Genomic DNA, 25,696 nt, shown 5'->3' on the forward strand with positions numbered 1-25,696 from the left:
CGGTACATTTCAAATCTTGCTTTCATATTCATTTACCTGTTCAAAATTATGTACCGGACCATACCAATTATGATATTAACACGTTATCTTTCCACACTTCAGAGAAGTGATAATTGAAAATAAATTGAAAAACCTACATGTCTCAAAGGGCGCGGGTCATGACGGAATTCCGCCAGTATTGTTAAGGAATTGCTGTCACAGTTTATCATATCCCCTTAAAATACTTTTTCAAAGATCATTTGATACCGGAATTTTTCCAGGTGTTTGGAAAAAATCTTTCCTTTCTCCAGTATTCAAAAGTGGAAACAGAAATGATATTCAGAATTACAGGGGTATTTAAAAAATTTCTAGTATTCCCAAAGTATTTGAATCTTTAATGCGGATGAAATATTTAATAATTTCAAACACGTCATAATAGACGAACAACATGGACTCTACCAAGGAAGGTCTACTGCCACCAATTTGGCTGTCTACCAAAACTTCATTACAAATAAGCTCCAAGTTGATGTTATCTACACGGACCTTGCTAAAGCCTTCGATTCAGTTTGTCATGAACTATTAATTTTAAAACTCAACAATCTTGGAATAACGGGCAGATACTTGAAATTTATTGAATCCTACCTTTCCGGTAGATTGCAGAATGTGAGGATAGCTGACGGTGTGTCAGAAACAATTCATGTGACTTCAGGGGTTCCGCAAGGTTCGCACATTGGGCCTATATTATTTCCACTCTTTATTAATGATGTTAAATCATTGTTTAAACACTGTGATATCTCTCTGTATGCAGACGACCTTGAGTTTTTCAAAGCAGTGCAATCTACCAATGACATTGAATGTATTCAGAATGATCTGGATAGCTTTTGTACCTACTGTGATACTAATTGTTTAAAAATTAACGTTTAGAAATGTAATGTGTTGAGGTTTTATAGAATAAGACAGCCTCTCATTGGAAACTAATCCATTAATGATATACCTCTTCAAACTGTCAAAAGCTTATGCGATTTGGGAATTACTTTCGATAAAGATCTAAGCTTTATTGATCATGTCAATAATATCTGTAATAAAGCATTCAGAATGCTCGGATTCATCAAAAGGAATACCCGCCATATTACAGAATATGATGATATAAAGACATTATACTTTTCACTGGTTCGGAGTATTTTGGAATATAATAGTGTTATTTGGTGTCCTCTTATTTATGCTTATCATAAAGAGAGGCTTGAAAAAGTGCAAAATCGTTTCTCTAAATATATAATTTGGAAACTTGGCCTACCCTATTTTGGATTTACCTCGCAAATGAGGCTGTCTGTATTAGATTTATTATCACTTGAGGACAGACGTAAACTTGCAATGGTTCTATTCCTTCATAAAATAATAAACTTCCACTCCAATTGTTCAGCTATTTTAGATGACCTTTGCCTTTCTGTTAACTCAAGATCCTTAAGAAGCAATCGCATTTTTTCATTTGGGTTGCGATTCCACAAGACTAACTATGGCTCGATGGCAATAAGTTATAGGCTTCAGAAAAATGTCAATACATATTTGTCAGATCTTGATCTTTTTCATTTGTCACATTCAAAATTCAAAAAAATGACGACTTCAGACGACTTCATTCAGCGATTGTTCATTAAACTTCTGAATAGTCGTTTGTTATTTCTTTTAATGTTCATAACTTATTCTAGTGTTTGTACGTGTCTTTTTTTACTTTGAACTTCCTTGGCCATTTGAATTTTATTACAATTATCTATGTAATGTACTACATGACAAATGAAAATGCATACCTTTATTCATTATGAAGTAATAACTTGACTCTAGGGTTTGTTTCCACATTGATGTAACATTTAGGACTTTGTTACAATTCTGAAATGTACTTGACATAGTTACGTGTTGTTTTATAATTCAATCGATCATTAGTGTTGCATTTCTTTATGCTTATATTTTTGTCTTTTTAATATTTTTTCTTCTTTGTGTTGTTTTATAATTCAATTGATCATTAGTGTTGCATTTCTTTATGCTTATATTTTTGTCTTTTTAATATTTTTTCTTCTTTATGTTCCATTTGGTATTTTATTAATAGTTTGTGGTGCACTGGACTAATAAAAATAAATAGGTTTATTTATTTTTTGGCAATTACCTACAATAGTTTATCTTAAGGATCTTACTTGTTGGGTTCATAACTGAACTCTAATGCTTGACTGGTTTCTACTATTGAAACTTTCTTGATGTACCATTTGGGATTTTATAACAATTCTGTAGTGTACTTGACCGATAAATGAATAAATAAAACCTTTGAAACTAATTCGCTGCCACACGCTTCATGCCGAAAATTTCCGAAAAAATTGCGTGACACGAGCCAACCGATATGCTGATATCCTCAGCAACTTCTCTAACAGTAATTCGACGATTCTCCATAACAATTTTCTTCGCTTTCTTAACATTTTCATCGGTTATTGATGTGTTGGGGCATCCAGGGCGAGCGTCGTCATTCACATCTTAGCAACCTTCTGTGAAAACATTTTTATGACTCGGAGTACAATCACCGTATACCACTGTCAACGCTTCGAGTGTTTTTAAGCACTCAATTCCATTTTTTACACAATATTTGATGCAAATTCTTTGATCCATTTTTTCGATAGCAGAACGCAACACTCTTCTAAATTTTATGCCGCTCACCAACAAACTAAACATGCTAAACAGCTGAAACCGTGAACATATGTTCGAGACGAGTTTACCACCATAAAAATAGAAAAATAGCTAATCGAATGTACGTAGCCCCCGAAATTGGAACATTAACCTTATTTTTTTAACATTCCACGTATAACAACAAGAAATGTTGAGTTGGAATACCCTACTTATCTTTTTCGCGCGGAAATTACAATTCGCCCAGTCGTCACTAGAAATACCCGAACAGATTTTCGCTTCCACTGAAGCGTGGTCCGCTGATTCACAGTAGTATATTATTAACACGTTTGAAAACCAGTTTCTGCAGAAGAGACAGTCAACGCGCACATCAAAATAACATTATCAACACTGTTTGAATGTTATTCAGCGGCGGTTTCGGTATCAGTAACACACAAACTTCGTTTCAGTGAACATTATTGCCGTTCACAAATTGTATTTTTCAAAATGAACGTTTCATATGCTCCTCTGAATCCTCAAATCGCTAACGTAGGAAAATTAAACGGCACTGACAAAGCGAATGATTATTCATCAATGGTTTTACTAAGTGAAAGTGCGCCGATAGCGGAGTCCGAACTGGACGATGACTTGGACGACAGGCAGGTTTCATCTCAACCTTTCCCAGGAGTTGACGACGGTTTCTTTGATAATAAAGATGAAAACCCCAAGACAGACGTGGAAACGATAGATCCAACGCATCCGGACACCCCGGGAGTTAACGGGACGAACGATCCCAAGGAAACGGACGATGATTGGCCTAGTTTTATTCCTTCCTTAACGCCAAGAATGGGCCCCGATGACGGAGACGATCCAGATACAAGCAAGGACCACCCCGATGGATATATACCTCACCCCCCTAGCGATAGACCCCACTTTTTAACTCCTGGAGTTGGTTTCGATCCCGAAATTGGAAGTACCTTTGGTGGTGCTGATATACCGGACGTTAATATTTATCAACACAAGAAAACTTTAGCACAGGGTATGATGGATTTAGCGTTATTCTCTGCCAATGCCAACCAGCTGAGATATGTTTTGGAGAGTTTTTCCAGACATCCTTACTACTACCCCAGCGTCATCTTGATTTCATTGAGTTTGATATTGCAAGTAAGTTTCATATTTTTAACTGATAATATAAGGTTGTTTCAAGAGTTCTGTCCATTTTTGCGACTGGTTGAAATCAGTGATATCTGAAAAATTAGAAAGGAAAGGCATCTATAAACGACCGACACTCTCAATATTGAAGAGGTAGAAAAAAGTGGAAAAAGGGAACTTCATATCCCATAATTTTTTTTATAATCCCCCTGGCATCAAACAGGAGTTTATTTTGCCACAGAATTTTCAAATCAATCGTGTTACTACGTTTTCATATTGCTATTTTAGATTTAATTATGAATGTTAGAATTATGTTCTATATTTTTTCATCGAGTGTAGCTAAGAGGACTGTTATATTGGTTGGAAACGAAACATTCGAGGAAAGCAAATTATTTAAGATATTGGTCCGGTACAGTTCGAAGTTGGGACATGTGAATATGATATGATATATCCCATAATGGATAAATATAAACTAAAGCCACTATAGCTCCCAGAACCACCGTTCATGTACGATACTGTAAATTATATGAAATGTTTTTGAATACCATTTTTATGAGAAATCATTGACAAGAAGCTCTAGAGCCAAAAGGGTGTCAATCTCCCTTGTACGTCCAAAAATAAGTCAACCTGTCTTAATTTACCTTCAACGAAAACCTCATTCAATAATCTATTTCTATTGACAATAATGAAAAATGTTCACCAAGTTTAGAAACTTTGAAAACTTATTCTGTCTAGGCCTAGTACATAATTTATGGTACACTCATTTCATTTTTTTACTTTTTCTGAAAGTTTTTTCGTTTGGGTAGTTTCTAAACTGTACTTTCTGCAGAGTTCATTCATATCAAACCAGTATTCATAGTTTTGTGGTTGTTAGTTGTTATTGCTGGTGTTATTACTCGTTTGTTACCTATCGAAAACAAACAGAAGAAATTCCGATAAACTTTTACTGAAAACAAAGATAATAATGGATTCAATGGAGAATTAATCATTTCATTCCAGGTTATAATCGACATTACAATATCTTTCAAATGCACGTAAACAAAACAATAGTTCAAATGGTAAAATTGCTCATTATTTATTCACTAATAATTTTTAGGCAACTTCGGTATCAATAACTGGTGTCATTAGCCTGATGGTTTTCTGAGTAAGGTATGTTAATAATTCACCGAGCCCCTAGAGAGCTTCATTGAATTCATTAATTCATATTGAAAAGCACAGGTGCATTTGACGATTTCTCAGATTCGCCTAGAGATATATTAAAATATTTATTTTTCGTATGTAGTACCGGACTATTTCCTTGGTCATTATTTTTCTTGTCGAAACCAAGTAAAGATATTTTTGTAGATATGAGCATTTGGAGATTGAACGTTTCATTATTTCGAATGAAATTAACTCGAATTGCAATTGATATAATATAACGATGGACTTGAGATCTCATTTGCACTCAGTACCTAATGCTCATATACAGAGATATGAAAATATTTCATATGTGTTGTACAGTTTTCTATCTGACAGATCGAGCAAAAGATTAACTATTCAATTTGCATTGTTTTTTAATTTTCATTTTGTTAAAAAGTGCACCGACTGCTGATTTGTGTTTTATAGAAGACTTGATACTAACTCTTTTTGTAAGATCATAAGGAACGTTTGTTTCAAATGCTCATGTTTAAATTGATCTTATCGCAAATATTTCAAGGTTATTTAATTGTTTTATAAATAATATATTCAGTGCACATTATGCGAGACGTAACAGCCGTAATTAACTATAAATTCACTCATTTCAATTGAATGCGTAAATGTATTCAAATTATTCCTAAAAACACTTCTAGTGTACCTACTTGTTTGAACAAAATGGTCAACCGAATGGAATAACATGATAAAGTATTGTTGAATTCTTGAATTGGTTTGAAAACGACGTCCTGCTCTATACACAGTCTACAAACAACACAATGCTTCATACTGCTTCGGGCATATTAAAAAAAACAAGTGAATATTGGCAATGAAATTGTTCGTTTTATAAACAGTATGAAATACTACAGTTACAAAATATATACAGAATAAAATCCACAAGTGAATAGAAATAAAACCAGTATTGTATAAGAGATATTAAAATTAATGCATAACCTGAAATAATGACATTTGTACAAATGTTTATCGATTAAAGTGAGAATTCTTGTTGTAAAATGCACCGTATCACAAGTCAATCAAAACAATGGCAAAACTACATGAATTGAACTTCGAATTGGTCCCACACATCCACCGTATTCGCCAGATTTGGCTCCCAGCGACTACTGGCTGTTCGCATATCTTAAAAAAAATGTTCAACGGTAAGAAATTTCGCTCGAATGAAGATATTATTGCTGAAACTGAGGCCTATTTTGAGGCAAAAGATAAATCGTTCTACAAAAGTGGTATTGAAATGTTAGAGCGGCGCTGGAATGGTTGTGTGGCTCTTGATGGATATTACGTTGATGAATAAAGTCAATTTTGAAAAAAAACGCTTTTTTTCTTAAGCCCGGGACTTTATTATTATTACTGAACTATTGTCCATCGTTGTTGTCATCTGATAACAACGAAGAGTACTGCGAAATCGCTTTGAGCAATCAAAAAGACGTGACAGGCAAAGTGACAGGCAAAGTTAAGTAAAACAATTCATACAGACGACTCGCAGAATATGTAAGTAAACATCTCAAAATAACATTTTGCTTGTTGTCAGAAGATAAAAGCGACTGATATCTCTAATAATAAACTCAACTAGGTCGGTGCACCGACTGGACTCTTATAAATATACAGTGTGTTTTTCGATTTCGAAACTGATGAAATGTCATACTTATTGGAAAAAAAAAAAAACAAAAATAAAACATATTGCCTTGCTGACGACAGCACACTTGTCTCGTCATTCCATTTGGATTCCAGAACTGCTGCGGATGCACATCTTCACCGGAAGTAGGGGGTTCCACATCTTAATGAGGATCTAGAGGTAATTTCGAATTGGGGTGAAAGAACCAGGTTCAATTCAATGCCACAAAAGTTCAGGCAACGACTTTCTTCAAGAAGATAAATGTCTCCGAACCGAATATAATAATGTCAGGTCAGACAATTCTCTTTTCTGCTTCGATAAGTTTGTTGGGAGGTTAATTGCAAAGGTTGCTTCTCAAAAGCTTAGAACACTGTCCCGAAACAGGAAACTGTACACACCTCAGCCACTTTTGATGCTTTATGAAGCTCAACTCAGACCCTCTTTGGAGTATTGCTCTAAGGTACGGCGCTCCGTCCCTACGTATACCATGAAGTTGCTGAATTCCATCCAGAAAAGAGCCATCCGCCTGATTGGAGACCCGAACATCACTTGCAACCTTGATAGTCTGAAACATCGAAGAAAGGTAGGAGTTAACTCTCTCTTCTATGCATACTTTCACGGAAGCTGTTCAAGTGACTTGTCACATTTGATTCCTCCAAGAAAGGTACATATCAGAAATACGCAACGGACATTAGTTGCACATCGGACTTCACTGTTAAGAGATCTTTGATTTGGAGAACTGCGTTTATGTGGAATCAACTTGCTGAGAAGGTTTTAACTAATGAATTTAATCTCCAGCGATTCAAATCTAACGTGAATCGATACTTTCGCACGGGCACCGCTCTTACAGTGCTTCAAGGATTTTCCTGAGCGTCTCACCGACCATACTGCCCAGATCTCTTCCCAACCGACTACCATCTTACGGTTTTTCTGATAGTTCACTTGCAATGATTAAGTCATATCTAACGAATCGAAAACAGAAGATAGTATCAGATGAAAGAAACTCTAACTATGTTGAAATTAAAGCGGGAGTACCACAAGGAAGTATTCTCGGTCCACTATTTTTCATTATCTATACCACTGATATTCTAAAATCCATAACCGCTTGCAATGTTCAGGCATATGCCGATGATACGCAGTTATTAATTAGTTTTCCTAAAGAAAACCTGAATGATATACAGAATTTGCTGAATGATGATCTTGAACTTATATTTAAAAAAAGTGCCTCTCATAACTTGAAATTAAATTCGTCCAAGTCAAAAATATTAGTTTTCTGAAGTACCATTAATGGCCGTTGAATCGGCGAAAAGCTTGGGTTTAATAATAGTCAACGATCTCCGTTTCAAATCTCATGTAAATTGCATTTTTAAAAAAAACTTTCACTTCACTGGAAACTCTTTACAGCAACCGGTTTATTCTCAAGACTCTGTGTGAAATCCTTGTTCTCGAACATTTTACGTATTGTGATTTTTTGTATGGTCCCTGTCTTGATAATGAATTTAAATATAAGATTCAAAAGGTTCAGAATTTTTGCGTACGATTCATTTACGGATTACGTCGGTATGACCACTTATCTCAAAAATTAAGAGAGTTAGAATGGCTCAAAATGGAAAATCGTAGCCGACTTCATCTATCCATGTATGTTTATAAAATGATGAGAAATGAAAATGACAGCAATCGAAGGAGATTACTTCCTAGATCTCATACACATTCTATTAATGTACTCACGAAGCTACATCATTCGACAGCTACTTTCCAGAGGAGCTTTACCTACACTGCTATCAAACATTTCAATTCTATGCCTATTCAGTACAGGGACTCAAATTTGAGAGCATTTAAACAGTTTATAAAAGAATATTTACTATCTGCACAGTGAATAATGTAGGTAAATGTTGGTCGAACAAACTTGGTAATGTCTGATTTTTTAGTTAGTATATTTTTAATTTTGTAATTTATAGGGCCATATGGTATTATCAACTCTAGATGAGCATCAGGGGGTTAGATGTAAAAGTAGCCGAAGGCTAAATCTCGCCTCGTGATGTTCAAGCAAGAAAGAGATTTTCCTGTATCATTTCTTCGAATTATGTAATAATTTGTAATCTCTACATAATAAAGACGATATTATTATTATTATTATTGTCTTTTCGAGCCCTTCGATGACTTTCTCACCGGTAAAACCTTCGTCAATCAGGGCCAGGCCTTCGTCGGTTACATCGAATCCCGAGCACCCACTTTAATGGTGGTAGTTTCCAAAAATGTTTTTATTTCACAGATACCATCAATTTAATTCTGTTAACTGCTCATAGATTAATGTTGAACAGTTTATTTAGACCATTTTTGTCCGTGAATGAACCACCTCTAGATTACACCATAAAATTCTAATGAATGAAGGTTTTTACCGGAATTACAGGTAATAATTCATCGTTTGTTTGAAGGTGGTTGACAATGTTTCGTGGTGTATTTCATTATTTCGGACTTTCATTGTCTAATATGATATAAATTGATTTGACATCCCCGGAATAATCTGTAAAAAAAATTAAAAATGAAAAAGATCAGATAAATATTATATTAAGCAAAAAAACTGAAATTAAAATGAAATAAAATACAAGCATCAACCAAAAAATCAAAAAATTGAACTATTAACGTGACATGAAAATAAAAAAAATAAATATTAACAAGAAATGAAAATTGAAAGTTAAAAAATTCCAAACCAAGTTTTTTTCACGACGTTTCGATTGTTCGTATACACAATCGTCTAAAAGAGCCACAAACATACACATACATACATCCATCCTCACAAACTGTCACATTTATAATATTAGTATAGATGAAATCTGTTGTCATTTATTATCTCCAGATAAGATAGATACAGAAAAAACTACAACAGTATAATGATGCCATCGTTATTCAGTATAACCTTTTCTTAATAATTGCCCTCTATTTCAGATTGCCATTGGAGTAGGACTCATATGGAACGCCACATATAATGTGAAGAACGAAAAAGAAATTTATATAGCCAATAGAATTAGTAACTTCACAATAATTGGAATTTTTCTGGTTACTGTTATAAACGTGTTTATTTCTGCTTTTGGTGTTGCCGATTCCACGTAACATACATCTTTGTAATAATAATATACCTACTTATATAATATAATAATAGTATTTAAGATGAAGAGACTGATATTTAAAAAGTGCTGGAAGGTTGACTGAACCAGTACCGCAATTGTTTTTGTATATACTCACTAGGATTTGTTAATGGTAGATTTGTTTTTGTTTTAGGTAACAATAAATTATTTTGAGATGTTGAAATGAATCAACTGAAAAGAATTTGTAACTATTAGGCTTCCCAGACCTCTCACCACAACCACCTTTTCAAAGACTTCGATAACTTTCTCTCCGGTAGAACCAGGTGGAAATGGCCTTCGCTGACTTCATCGAATCCCTAGCATCATTTTTATGATGATTTATTCCTATATATTAAAAAAATTTCAGGAAATAAAGTTTGTGAAATTATAAAACAACAATAAAAATGAATTGACGCTCCGGGGCGACTTCGTTGATTCCAGTGGCGCATTTGCTTTTTCAGCTGCAGGAAAATCCGGAAAAACCTACTGCACCACATCATCTGAAGATCTTGATCTGATTTGCTGATTTAAATGGGGCTCGTTTCGATTGAATTAAATAAATACTCACTGATATAGTATAAAGAATCAATACCTAATTCATCAGCTTCAGCTACGGTGGGGTCAATAATGTTTTGACTGGTTCTTAAAAAAACAGGCTTGTTGTATTCTACTGATTTTCATTTGTTGAAAGTTTCATAGAGACAAAAAAAAATCGTGCCACGTAACTATACGATGAAGAACAATTTAGATAGTAGATGTCACCTGATATTTTAGATTGTTTAACTTGACGACAACATGCAAATGAAATAAATCAAAATAATAATTAGGTAATCACCGTTGTAATTGGTAGGTAATTAATAATAATAATAATATATTTATTGCCATGGGTTTCCTATGAAACATCAGCAACGTCAAAACAAAATTACAATTTACAAACACACATATAAATAAATAAGTCAATACTTAAAATTACATCAAAATTATGAGTAATTTATGTAATTAATGTGATTGAGGAGATATATCATTGCTAGAAATTTAGTTCCCATGTTAAACGTATTCTTTCTTAGTTAAACAACTTTTCTACCTTTTTTATAAATGACTTGAAAGAAATCGACGTTTGTTCGTATAAGAAATACTAAAGGTTTCAATTTTCAAGGCTGCTCTAAGTTCAACTGAAATTTCATCATGAACATACTATTTATTACTTTTTTCGATGCTCTTTTCACCAAAAAAGTTGACGTCATCAGAAACCCTCAACTTCAATTTCGTTGCGTACACAATTTTTCTGGCAACCGAGTAAAAAAGCAAAACAAAATTGGGAACATTTTAATTCTTATTTGTATTAAATATAGAAATTCGAACAGAAGTTAGGTACTAACAGAAACATTCTGATTCTTTTTTTTATCGACCTTTTTTGGTTATTTGTTACCTTACACAATCTTAAAAATGTAAAAATTATAATGGAGAACTTCATACACGTGTAGAAAGGCCAACTTTTTAGTTTATATATGTATATATGAAATACCTTGTTCTTGAGGTAAAAGTTACATTGGTGAAACCTCGAGACCACTGAAAGTGCGTGAGAATGAACATCGAGATTACATAAAAATAGACAATTGACAGGATCTTAATTGTCAGAATTCATTTTAAAATCAGACGGTAAACATTGAGTGGAATGGAATAGGACAAGAATGATTACCAATGAGCCTCACTCTAAGCTAAAATTAAGTAAGTAAGTAAAAAAATCAGAGTATAATCTCATATCTGGAGAGAATTGTATTTCGAATAGCTTCTTATAAATAGAGCGTACTTGGCTACCCATCTTGAAGAAAAAATTTGAAAAGTGGCGAAATGACAACAGATTGATATCGGAGAGCACCTTGTATTACATCGAATGTTTCAGTTGTGAATCAACAACATTGACATAATTTCTTATTTCAAAACTCCTTTGACATCTTTCGAAGAAGTAAAGAAATAAATTATCAAAAAGGAATAACTGTAAATATATTAGAATTTTTTGGTCCATTTCTGAAGACGGAGGCAGATTTTGGCCTCCGAAACGTTAAGATAAGTATTGTATCATTTCTTAACAATTTTTTAGTTTACCCCGATAAGTTACACAGTAACTTATAAATAAAAAGTTTGCCTTTTTACCCTTGTATAAAGTTCTCCATTATGATTTTTATATTTTTCAGATTGTGGAAGGTAACAAAATACCCAAAAAAGTCGATAAAAAACTGATTTTCCTTCACAAAAAAGACTTTCGTTGAATATTCTGATTCTTATTTATATAAATGTGTATATGAAAATTCGAGCAATTGCTAATATCGAAGGGATTCAATTTGTTTGAAATGCTTGGTATATTTAAATGCTTTTTGTTGAAAGGTCTTGGCAATTTTAATTTTGTTTGTGAGTGAATCGTCTATACAAGGTGATTATATTTAACATGCGGCAAACATTTAAGGGACTATTTCTTAGACTATTCTATTCTCCACAATTTTTTTTTGTAAAATATATATATCACAACATGTTTCCCTTACACTTGAAACATGTTGTGATATATATTTTTCAAAAAAAGTTGGTGGAGATCAAATCGTGAGGTGTAGTTTATGAAATTACTATAGATCTTCATCAAGTAACGGCCGAATCAATCAGAAAAATCCAATCTTCTAATCAACAACTCCCGAACTCTTTCAAAAACACCAGGATCGTTTCTCATTGCGTTACACCAAGCAATTATACGATTTATCAAATCTTCCACATCTTCACTGGAGTAGAATAAACTAATGACTTTAGGTGATACCATAGGAATTAGTCCAGGGGGTTTGAGTCTGGTGATCGAGTAGGCCATAAGTGAGGTCCACATCGACCAAATCAGCGATCTCAGTATGTTACTGTTAGAAACTCTCGAGACAATATCCTAAAACGCGCTGGTGCATCATAAACCACATTGCATTTCTTGTAACCAATGGTACATCCACCAGAATGGTACATCCTGGCAGAAATACCGGTCCAATTAGGAAGTCACTTACAATTCCCACCCAAACTTTTAACGAGCACTGATGTTCAAAACGATCTTCAAGCACCTCATGTGGATTCTCTTCAGCCCAAATATGGTTATTGTGGAAATTCCTTATGGCATTTCTTGAGAAACTAGCTTCCTCGGTAAGAAGAATAAGCGTCAGTAGTTGAGGGATTTGAACCAATGTGCTCAAAAGCCCTTGACATAATGCAATATGTGGAAGAAAATCTGCAGGAGGAAGTGCCTGAACTCTTATGTGGTATGGGTACCTACAACAAATAATCTCCAAGAATGTGCCAAATCGTCCCGTTACTTATATTCAAAGTATTTGCAATTTTTCGAGTAGAGGTAGGTACCTAGATCTTCTTCTATCATGGTCAGCGCATTCTCTTCTACTTCTACCGTTGTTACAGTCATTGGCTTTCCTGGTCCTTCATTTCGCTTCAATGCTCCTGTTAGACGGAATTGTTAGATTTTTTATTACTTGGTAGGTCCAGTGTACGTTATACTTTAATTTCCACTACGTTAATAACTTTAAAATTACCAAAATTGGTATTGTCGCAATTCTTTTTCGCCCCGTGTCTTCGAAACAAAGCGCCCTATCAAAAATCATCAAACGACAAAATATCCTTAGAATAGTCCAAGGAATAGTCCCTTGATTTTTGGCCGCATGTTTAATAAACACTCTATATACCCTTTAGCGACATTGTTAGATTTCCAGGCACCGTGTCATTTCAATTTTTGTGATGTTTCCACTATTATCAGCAAATAAGTATTTCACTTAACCGTATCACCTTCTTTTGAGCGTTTTTTCTTACTTTAAATCTATATCCATAAATACAAGTAGACTGCTGTTGTTAAACATATACAGTACATTTCTTTAATATTCCCCCCTTTTATTTTTTGAACGGGTCAGCTCAAAAAATTGAAATTTGAAATAATGAAATTATTGCATGAATACTTTATTTTGAAATGAAATTGAATGAAAATTGAATGGAAAGGGATGCTTGTGATACATCATTTTGAAGCACCTGACAAATGCTTCACAACCCTGGAATATAATGCCAATATCTTCAATTACTATAAAATGGCAGAACTTTTAATAATTGCCTGAATACATTGACATTTAACTACATAATATGAAGTAAAAAGCTTGAGCTCAGTTCATAAGATGCTCGAAATGGTTGCTTTGAACTTCTTGACATATGAACAGCCTATCCACGCCGAACATTTTCGAACACATCAACGTCAATATCTCTACAAATATTTATTATTCTCTGCCGTATATCCAATATTGAAGCAGGTTCTGTTTCAGACACCTTTTGCTTCAAATAGCCCTATGAAAAAAGTCCAAAGGTGTCAAATCTGGCGACGGGCAGGCCATTCTGTAGAACCTTGATGGCCAATCCAACGACTGGGAAAAGTAATATCCAAATAGTTTCTTACTTGTCTGGAGTAATGTGGTGGTGGTCCATCTTGTTGGAATACAATATCCATATCGAATTCATTAGGATTCGCTTCGACGATTTCAGTGATAAGAGGGTCAACAGTAGTTTCCAGCATATTCAAATACAGTTCCCCTGTTAAATTTTGATGAATAAATAGAGATCCTACAATATGGTTTCCCAATATTCCTGCCCAAACGTTAATTTTTCTGGATGCTGGGTATGTGTTTCCTGGAAAATATGAGGGTTGGTGTATGTGAATATTGCCGTTTAAAAAAATGTACACTAAAACAAATATTGTGGAGATAGGTAGGATGCCTTGAAATGGTTTCCGTCATGATATCGCAGAATTCTGTTCGTCGATCAGGGTCATCTTCAGTTAATTGGTGTACCATTTTATTGTTTTATGGATGATACCTATTCCTCTTCAAAAGTCTCCACACAGTAGAAGGAGACACCTCACAAACATTCGCAACGGAATAAGTAGACTGTTCAGGATTTACTACCATCTCACCAATTATTTGCACTTGCTGTTCTTCGGTAATGGATGGATAACCTGGGGGCTTTTTGTTATGCACACTACCGGTACTTATGAATTTGAAAACAAGTTCCCTCAAATATTTTCTACAGATAGGACGATTCGGAAAACGTTCATTGAAAATCCTTTCGGTCCGTGAAAGTTACGCGTTACCATTTTAGAGATTGTTGACATGGTACCTTTCTACATAGTAAAACCGAAAACTGAAAAATAATAATAAACGCCTTTTTATTGTTATTGCGAATGAGAATGAGAATATTCTAACTGAACAATGATGTTCATTGTCGTACTGACATTTTTTGACGTTTTTATAAACAAAAAATAACTTAACAAACCTTATCGGGTTGTTGGAATTGCCATATGGCAGATAAAAAAGAACATTTCTAGAAATAGAGATCTTAATGTGTTTTTCTTCAGAATATTTTTAAATGTTCCGCCATTTTGTAGTAGGTGAAGATATTGACTTCATATTCTAGGGTTGTGAAGTATTCGTCAGGAACTTCAAAATGATATATCACAAGACCCCCATTCCATTTAATTTTTTTTCCAGATGGCGCCCAGGCGCGATCTTGAAAGTTCCATCTGTCAATTTTACTTCAAAATAAAGTATTGATGCATTAATTTCATTATCCTAAATTTCAATTTTTTTAGTTGACCCGTTCAAAAAAGAAAATGGGGGGACATTAAAGCAATGCACTGTATATGGACTACTGTAAATATACATAATTTGAATGGTTATAAAATAAAGAGCATGTGTTAATTGCCAGGTCAATACTTGGGAAGTCCTGCTTTATTGACATTACACAATGTTTACTAATAAATAAAAATCTTTCGTTTGTGCCCATTGCGTTTGTGGGAATTCCGTATTTGCCGACATATTGCGTTAGTCATAAAAACAACGGTTCTGTTTATAATTAGTGAAAGCGACCAATGACCAGCTAAATACTACTGCGCGTCTTCCGCGAAATGTCTCATTCTTTATATGTCTGAAAGGCTTGATTGATAATAACAGCACAAAGAGAGTGGGAAACACTGTGAAAATTTGTTCTTGGAAACTTTCAGTTTCTTTTGTTCCTTTCTGAAATTACCACACGTCATCAAAATCAGTCTTACAGTAATTATTCCGTCTAGTCATGGAGGTATATTAACAATTCGGGAAACCAATCTGACGAAGAGATAATGCGCAGGACAATCTTTTCTTATCATCATAATTGGCAGTGCTGCAGTGCTGTGATGCTTCATTTCACTCGCTTTCAGATTTTGTTCGGTTGATTTTGTTTTTGTTCGATTGATGCGGCAGTGAAAAAAGATTACCTGGTGTAAGAATTAATTGTGCGTTGATGAGTGTTTTTAATTTCAAGTGAATCACAAAGAAGAATCAGTTAGGCCAGATGATAAGAGAGGAATACCACCGAAATGTCTTCATTATCAAACGGTAAAATTATTCCTACGACACACTCTAGACTAGAGGGTGACTCTAATAACTGGGAAACAACTGCGCGACCAGGGGTTGAAAATGTTTCCTTCAACCATAACAATGAAAACTTTAGGATTCCACGAGTTAAGGTGACAAAATTAGGAAACGAAAATGAATCCACGAACTTGATACCTTCGACTCTGGTTGATGAAAAAGACGTGGAACATAATGATGCCATTCTCAGGCCGTTCAGCCCTTCTTTTGATAGAAGTGTTCCTACTTCTGGATTTGTTTTCGACAACGAAATAGGAAGCACACTGGCTAGCACTGAAATCCCAGATGTGAATATTTATCAACACAAAAAGACGTTGGCGCAGGGCATGATGGATTTGGCGTTGTTCTCAGCTAATGCCAATCAGTTGAGATACGTCTTGGAAAGTTTTGCCAGACACCCTTTCTATTATCCCAGCGTGATATTAATCTGTCTGAGTTTGTTGTTACAGGTGAGTTACAAAATATTGTAATGAATTAAAACTCTTAAAATTGAACACAAGTTATTAGTAAAAGTGGAAAAAACAATCAAAATACCTTGAAGGTCGTAGGTGAAAAAAGAAAACAAAAAGATTATATGGTCTACTAAACCGAAACCGAAAGAAAAAAATAATAAACAAAGTAGAAATTAGATAAAAGCTTTTTATTTATTCTATATTCAATTTAAATTTCAATATGAAATAATTCAGAAGTAAAATGATACCTGGAGATTAAGGTGAAGAAATTGGTAAATATTCTTTCGAACACGAAGTGTTCTGGCGATGCATTGAATTTATTGGAGCCTCTGGAGACACCCTACATTTTGTTTTATGAGAGAGAGGACATTGTTAGATCAAGATCTTCAGATGATGTGGTGCTGCAGGTTTTTCCGGGTTTTCCTGCAGCTGAAAAAGCAAATGCGCCACTGGAATCAATGAAGTCGCCCCGGAGCGCCAATTAATTTTCATTGTTGTATTTATTTTATCTGAAAGTAAAATGTTCTTTCGATTTCCCTGAGTAACACATTTTCAGGGATGTAAGGAGTTTGAATTAGTCACACTTTGAATATTTCATATTTTTATAAGTATTAGATTAGTTCAAAAGTTTTGTCAGTTTTTATGAGTGTTTTGAACTGTAACTATCTCAGTGAATAATTATTCAATTGTAGCAAAAACACAAAAATAATGATTGTTACATTTATGGTCATTATTATCATTATTTCGGCAACAATTTAATACCTTCAAAATATGGGACAACCTGTAATCGAAAAAAGAGGATCGATATTCACCATTTCCAAACAAGTTTTCAGAAATGGAGTGACGAATACCAGAAATGCCAACAATAGGTTCGTGAGACTTTTTGTCGTCATTATTATTATTTCAACATGTAGTTTATTACTGACAGAATATGGGATAATCGGTATTCCATATGAGGACGATTAAAAAAACGCAGTAATGGTACCAGAAACACAAAAATAACATAAGGTTTACTGTCTTCATTATATCATTATTAAGGTACACAATTTGTGTTCTACAAAATATGGGACAACCTATTATCGAAAAAGGAATTGAGTATTCACCATTTCCATTATGAAAGTTTTCAGAAAGGTAGTAAGAAATACCAGAAACCCAAATATAATGATCCTTAGATGTCAGATCTTTTTTATTATTATTTCGACAAATCTGTTTTCACCTACGAAATATTGGACTTGAAAAAATGCAATGGAGATTTATAGTCATTATTATCATTTTTTTGGCATACAGTTTGTGAACTTCAAGGTTTGAGACAACCTGTAATCGAAGTCTGCCTACTCCTAAGCGTCGACTGACTGACCAGCGACGAGACCTGGGGAGTAGGCAGATTGAGACCCCGGCGTCAAGTCACAAAACCTTTGAAGCCTGTCACTACCTGCAGATTGAGACCACAGTGTGGTTATACCTTCTTGAAAATGCTTTCAAAGTCGAAGCCGAAACGTCGAATAACTGAAAACACCAGAGGCGGTTCAACCCGGACTTTATAACTCAAAATAGTGAAAAAGTCCAAGCGAATAATTTCCCTCGCCTCAATGTCAACCTCGTGTCGTTATAAATTCAACCGCGACTTTATCAACGGGATCGTTAAATGGTTTTGGATTTTTGTCTACAATTTCTCTCAATAACGGTAATCCGTGAACAAGTTTCTGTTCAACTTGATAACAAAATAAGAGTTTCGAACAAAATGGAATGAAATAAAACGACATGTTCTGATATCATCACGTCCAGGCAGTATCCGAATTTAATAACTACATGGTTTGTGATGTTTTACAGACACTGCAATACTCTGATGAAAGACTGTATTTTTTTTGGAGATGGCAAGTTTAGTACGTAGGTGGGTTATTTATAAAAAGGAATATCAATGGCCTGCACTATGCCAAATCATTAGTCCCCACAAGTTCGGTGGTTTTTGGACAAGTTATTTGTTCAGTCACAACAGCTATAAAGTGTTTTATCATTTTCAGGTGATGTTTGAAAGAGAAATTGTTTCGAAAATATTAAGATGTTGACGAGTCTTTGCTTTTTATTTTCTTATACTTGCTTAAAATCTAATATTGTCTCCTATACTATACCATACTATACTATACTATACCATACTATACCTATACTATACCAGAAGATGATACTGGATATACCTAAAAAATTGTTTTAGAGGTCGAGGTTGAATTTGAATTACTTTCGACAAACCAACATGGTTTCATGCAAAATGAAAGCACGGAAACAGCTATATATTATTTCATAGAACACGTAGTAACAGCCTTGGATAACAAACTGCAATTTTGTGGTATGTTCATCGATTTTTCTAGAGCAATTGACTGTGTGGATCACTATGTACTAATCCAGAAAATGCATCGCTATGGGCTTCGTGGAATTGCCCAAGATTGGATGAGGTTATATCTAGAGAACAGGTCACAAACAGTGAGAATTCAAGGTGTTCACAGTCAGTCCTTGGCCTGCAAGCAAGGAGTTCCACAGGGGTCTATACTCGGACCACTGCTTTTTCTTATTTATGCGTACGACTCTATACAATACCTAAATAGTCTTTCAAAGGTACATATAGTTGCATATGCAGACGATAAAAATGTTCTGGTCACTGATTGTAATACATTAGCACTTGCACAAACAACAGAATCCATATATGAGAAAATAATGAAATGGGGTGAAAAAAATCATTTAGCACTAAATATCAGCAAAACAGTATTAGTCAAATTCACAATGCAGAACATCACCGAAACTCTCAAAATATATGAAGATAGCCAAACCAGAAACAAAAATGCTAGGTCTAATTCTAGATTACAAGCTGAATTGGGGTCCTCATATAGATTCACTATGTGATAAACTACGAAAGAACTGTTATGCACTGAGATTTATGTCGAATCATTGTGGAAGAGAGGTGCTCCTAAATCTGTACTATGCAACTATTGGCTGTCACTTGCCCTATGGAATTTTGAATTGGGGTATGAGCTCCTCTGCTCAAAGAGTATTTATATTACAAAAGCGGTCAGAATAATTGCTAGTTTAGGATGGCGACACTCATGTAGAAGCTCATTCAAATAGCTGGAAATACTCACAGTTGCTGGTCTGTATATACAGTGTGTCTCACTTCTCATGGAAACATCCCCGTATCTTCCGTAATATTCGAGGTAGAACGATGAATCCCTCTGGACCAAAATGCACCTACCACCTGAATGGGGTTGGCCAAAGTGATATACACTGTCCGCCACTCGCGATGGAACACCCCATTTTTACGGTAAAACATATTAGGGGACAAAATAGGCTCGAAATTCCTTCAGATTCGTGATCAGGATTACCAACTTACTACGATTACACTTTTTTTCCTGAAAAAATTTCAGTCCTGAAAAATCCGAATTTGTTTCACTTCTCATGGAAACACCCCCGTATCTTCCGCAATAATTGTAGTAGATTTTTTTTTGGTTTTGACATCAAAACGAAATTGTTTAAGAGAAACTCGACTTTTGTTTTTACATAAATAATTTATTTTTTATTTTGTTGTCAGGAAAGTTATTCCTTCTCAATAAGAGAGAAAATGGTAATTTTGTAAGAGGAACGGAAACATGTAATCAGTGAGTTTTTAGGATGGTTAATGTTAGTTCATATTCTCATTTTCCCATTATTTAAAAAAAAAACAAGGATATTTTGTGGCTAAAAATGTTATGTAGTTCAAAATTCTTTCGAAGTACTACTTTCAAAATCACATTTTCAATTAAAAAACAAAACAATCAATTTTCAGGAAAAAAGTGTATTCGTAGTAAGTTGGTAGTCCTGATCACGAATCTGAAGGAATTTTGAGCCTATTTTGCCCCCTAATATGTTTTACCGTGAAAATGGGGTGTTCCATCGCGAGTGGCGGACAGTGTATATCACTTTGGCCAACCCCATTCAGATGGTTGAGCATTTCCATGAGTCCTGAGAGTTTCATCGTTCTACCTCGAATATTATGGAAGATACGGGGGTGTTTCCATGAGAAGTGAGACACACTGTATATGGGATGTGTCTTTGCGTTCATAAGAATAAAGAAAAATTTAGCGCAAACCAGCAAGAGCACCCATACGCTACTAGAACGAGAGGGTTGTTGATAGCGAACCCTCACCGAACCTCCCTCTATCAGAAGAGTCACCTATACCTTGGACCAAAATTGTATAACAAGCTAGATGTTTCTATTAAGGACTCAATGAACATCTGCATTTTCAAAAGAAAATTGAAAAAATATCTTATCGAAAGAAACTGCTATACCGTTGACGAGTTTTATTAGTTACTCTCGATAAAAAAACTGTTAATTATCTTCACATGTACAGTTTAGTATCTGTTGTGTTTTGTTGTTTTATATTTATATATATTTGTTTTTAGTTATACATGAACGTCTTCCTTGTTACTGTATGTAAATGTTTATTGTAATGATTTCATACTGTTCAACAAGTGAAATAAATATTATTATTATTAGTTTGAAAAATATTTTCATACTTATATAAGAGAAAGAGAAGAGGAAAGGCAAAGACTCGTCAATATCTTAATATTTTCTAAACAATTTTCCGTTCAACAACATCACCTAAAAATAATAAAAAAACTCTCTAGCTGTTGTAATCAAACAAAAAACTTGTCCAAGAACCACCGAACAGGTGTTAACTAATAATTTGGCATAGTGGAAGCCATTCAAATTCCTTTTTATAAATAACCCTCCTACGTACTAAACTGGTCGTTGTCAAAAAAACAGCCTTTGATCAGATTATGCAGTGTCTGTAAAACATCACAAACCATGTAATTAATAAATTTGAACACTACTTGGCGTACCTAATTATTTCGAAACGTGTCGTTTTATTTCATTCCAATCGAGTTGAACAGAAACTGGTGTACATATTATTGTTATTGAGACAACAATAATACTTTGAAACCGGTATAATGGCAGGCAAAAATCCAAAACCATATAACGGTAAAATTTTAATCATTCGGTAAGAATTTCATAAATTTTATTTCTGTTTACGTGGTGAGCCAATGAAATAAACCTACTTTTTCAACATATGTGCAAACGAAAACGCTCTGATGAATAGAAACGATTCCGTTGATAAAGTCACAGTATTAAATTTACAACGACACGAGGTTCAGATTGAGGCCAGTGAAATCATCCGCTTTGACTTACCCCTTGCCTCTCATGTGAAACTACGACTTTGTGGGTACGTGTGGCAGATACCCGACGGAAAAACAACAACTAACCCAGCTAATGCCGCGCAGAAAGCTGAAGTAAAATTATCAGGCACCTGTGCAACACAACCGATAAACCGGTTTCGGAGTACTAGCTCCTCGTTAGTACCGGGAAGGTCATTTCAGACGGATTGAACCGTCTGAGTATCCCGAACAAGCACCTGCACGTCGTCTTGAGTTTGTTCAGGTTGGGGACATGAGGGCCTCATTCGACAGAGTGCCGGGGTCTTCTATATCGGGAGAAGTCATCTACAGCATAATCTATAGCTTCCCTTACTAACGGATCCGAACAAACAAAATCAATTCCAACTAGTCATAAGCTCTATCTGCAGTTGATTTAGTAGGTTGTAAATTGCGCTACCTGCAGACAAAGTCCGGCAACAACTTCACAAACATATGACATGCCCAAGTTCAGGTGAAAAATACCTACGTAGGTTCACATGAGAGGAATGGGGTAAGGTGTGAACTTACGTAGGTTCACATGAGCGGCAAGGAGTGAGGTGTTTTTCACCTGACCTTGGAAATTTCATATGCACATCTGAACTATTGCCTCTCATGTGAACTTACGTACCTATGAACTTAGGTATGTCATGTGCACACCTCACCCCTTGTCTCTCATGCAAACCTATGCACCTACGTATTTCACCAGAACTTGGGCAAGATATGTCATATGTACACCTTATCCCCTTGCCTGTCATGTAAACCTACGTACGTTCACATGAGAGGTAAGGAGTTAAGTTGTTTTTCACCTGAATTTGGGCATGTCATGTGCACACTTCACCCCTTGCCTCTCATGTGAACCTATGCACCTACGTATTTCACCAACTTGGGCATGTCATATGTACACCTTATCTCCCTTGCCTCTCATGTGAACGTACGTAGGTAAGGTGGTAAGGTGTTTTTCACCTGAATTTGGGCATTTAATATGCACACTTCACCCCTTGTCTCTCATGTGAACCTAAGTACCTACTTATTTCTCCAGAACTTGACCATATCTTGTGTATACCATTCCCCTTGCCTCTCATGTAACCCTACGTAGGTTCAGATGAGAGGGGAAGGTGGTGAGGTGTTTTCCACCTGAACTTGGACATGTCATATGCACACCTGAACTTGAGCATGTCATATGCACTCCTTACCACTTGCCTTCCATGTGAACCTACGTACCTGCGTATTTCACCTGAACTATGTATTTCATATGAACTATGTATTCCACCTGAACTTGGGCATGTCACATGCACACCTCACCCGTCTGCTTTTCATGTGAACCTACGTACCTATGTGTTTCGCTAGAACCTACATAGGTTCACATGAGAGGTAAGGAGTAAAGTGTTTTTCACCTGAACTTGGGCATGTCGTATGCATACCTGAACTTTGAACTTTGGCATGTCATTTGCACACCTTACCCTTTTTCTCTCATGTGAACCTGCGTAAGTTCATATGAGAGACAAGGGGGTAAGGCATTTTTCACCTGAACTTGGCCAGGTCATGTGCACACCTGAACTTAGGCATGTCATACAAACCTTACCCCTTTCCTCATGTCAGTCTACCTAGGTTTACATGAGAGGCAAGGGGTGAGGTGGTTTTCACCTGAACTTGGGCATGTCATATGTGAACGTAGGTTCACATACACGAGAGGCAAGGGGTAAGGTTTTTTCACCTGAACTTGGGCATGTCATATGCACTTCTCCGGAATATGTTTATAATATGTAAGCATCAGTCGACCCCTGGGAGTAGGCAGGCTTCGATTACAGGTTGTCTCCGTCGAGTCGAGAAGAATGATGCAATTCTGGTGTTTGGAAAGAGTATTTGTTTTAGTAATATCCATTTTGATTTTTTCAAATTCAAAGATTTGCCCTCTTTGAAAATGATTTATTGAAATATATGTGTGTTGAGTTTGATTTCTTTTTTTCAGATTGGAATTGGAGTGGGACTGATATGGAACGCCACATACAACGTGAAAGACGAGAAGGAAATCTGTATCGCCAATAAAATAAACAATTTCACGATCATTGGGATTTTTTTAGTTACTGTGATAAATGTATTTATTTCGGCCTTTGGAGTTGCTAATCCTGCATAACCCAAATTTGGAAGTGTTTTATAGCTCAAACGAAAAATATTTATTTGTTGATACGTAAGACTGGAGCAGGTTGTGTTCTGACGGAGAGGTTTCCATTAGAACTGAAAAATTAGAGAAATATTTGGAAACCGACGAAAAATACTGAAAATTAAAGTTGTGTGAGTCTTAATAGTGTAATGTAAAGCCCAAGTTATCAAAATGAAAATAGACATACGATTATAATGAGCAATTAATAATATTTTGTGCACATCAATAATTGATCAATATTTTTTTAATGACTACTATTTTTTTAATGTGTTTGCTGTTATGTATATTATTCTTTTAATCAAAACTGATAATAAAAATATTTTTTATAAAATTGGCAGTTGTTTTAGTTTTCGTTTCAGTTTTAAAATCTCACGAGAATCCAAAATTGTCCTAAGTGCTCGTTTTTTGAGAATAAAGACTCTACTTGTATTCGAACAATTCCCTCAGAGTACTTGAAAAGGCTGTGACATGAAGGAACTTATAGCACCAAACGAAAAACATCTTCATTCAGTGCTGAATATGTTGACTGTAAGTCTCATCAATAACTGGCCGGGGAGCAATGTGATTACTCGTATTTATACTAGTAAGGGGTGGGGAGTGCGATTTGTCCATGAGAATGCTCACTTCTGATTGGTTCCCATCGCTGGGTTGTTCTAATTAGTCCACTCGGTTGATAGAAAACGTTGATGTAATGTTCATTGCGAATATTTCAGTCCATTTGTGAACTTCTTGAGTACCAGATGCCACTTTATGTTAACTCGCATAACTTCTTCTTTTCTGTTGAAATTGTTGAGCTGCTTATAGATTTCAACGGCTGTAGTTTGATTAGTAGCTAGCTGAAGCCATATTTCTTTCAATTTTCCGTATGTGGAGCATGAAAAACGTTTATGTCGCGTTATCAGTTTACCAGGGTTTGGCAACTTGTGACGTCATGAGACAAGTATGAATATATAGAGAAGTTCATAACGGAAAAAACAAGAGTAACAATAGGAAGATCTTCCTCTTGAAGATAATCACTTGGTGTTCGAAACACGTGTCGAGATGTTGAAATAACGGAGGCTCGACATAAATTGCCACGTTTTGAAGTCTTTTCTTCTTTGTTTATCCGCAATCAAAACACTAATTTTTTGGATCGAATCGTCACATGTGATAAAAAGTGGATCCTCTACGACGAGAGACGTTCAGGACGGTGGTTGGACATCGATGATCTACCCATACACGTTTCAAAGGCGAAAACCCACTTGCTGACCCACCATATTCTCCAGACTTCTCTCCAATCGACTACCACCTTTTCAAGCACTTCGATAACATTCTTACCGGTAGAATCTTCGCCAATCAGGCAAAAACGACCTTCGTCGACTTCATCGAATATCGAGCAAACAATTTTCATGCTGAAAAGGGGACTGATTCATATGGTGCTTACTTCGATTCAACTAAATATGTATTGAATGAGATATTACAGTTTAAAGTGGACTCATGAAAATGGACACAACTTTAGAAATAACCTGTTATTAAAAAAATAATTGATATTTTTGGCTATATTAGATATGTATGTATGGTTTTAACCTTACCTTTACCTTTTAACCTTTAACCTTTACCTTTCTTATCCCTATTCTGTAGATATTGAGAAAGTCTGAATCGAGAATATTGCTGAATACCCCTCTGAAAAATTGAATAGAATAACAATACTCGGT

General features: G+C 35.2%; 1 protein-coding gene across 3 annotated transcripts; it reads left to right on the forward strand.

Annotated features, from left to right (window-relative positions):
* The first annotated feature begins 2,932 nt into the window (after window positions 1-2,932).
* On the forward strand, window positions 2,933-24,336 carry LOC111513551 (ninjurin-A). 3 transcript variants are annotated; one of them, XM_023169776.2, is made up of 2 exons: window positions 2,933-3,783; window positions 9,518-9,898. In XM_023169776.2, the coding sequence occupies exons 1-2, from the start codon at window positions 3,127-3,129 to the stop codon at window positions 9,680-9,682; spliced, it is 822 nt and encodes a 273-aa protein (XP_023025544.1). In that variant the 5' UTR covers window positions 2,933-3,126; the 3' UTR covers window positions 9,683-9,898. The 3 variants fall into 3 exon arrangements, with proteins under 3 accessions (XP_023025544.1, XP_023025552.1, XP_023025559.1); XM_023169784.2 differs by lacking the exon at window positions 9,518-9,898 and adding an exon at window positions 23,811-24,336 and having other exon boundaries at window positions 2,934-3,783; XM_023169791.2 differs by lacking the exons at window positions 2,933-3,783; window positions 9,518-9,898 and adding exons at window positions 15,666-16,621; window positions 23,811-24,336.
* Window positions 24,337-25,696: the final 1,360 nt, after the last annotated feature.

This window comes from Leptinotarsa decemlineata, unplaced genomic scaffold, assembly GCF_025532065.1.
Source record: "Leptinotarsa decemlineata unplaced genomic scaffold, Ldec_3_MD MMD2_tig00000882_RagTag_RagTag, whole genome shotgun sequence".
Lineage (NCBI taxonomy): Eukaryota > Metazoa > Arthropoda > Insecta > Coleoptera > Chrysomelidae > Leptinotarsa > Leptinotarsa decemlineata.

Coding starts and splice junctions, on each gene's coding strand:
- LOC111513551 (XM_023169776.2), top strand. CDS start 3,127: ATGAACGTTTCATATGCTCCTCTGAATCCTCAAATCGCTAACGTAGGA. Junction 3,784..9,517: donor CATTGAGTTTGATATTGCAA/GTAAGTTTCATA, acceptor CCTCTATTTCAG/ATTGCCATTGGAGTAGGACT.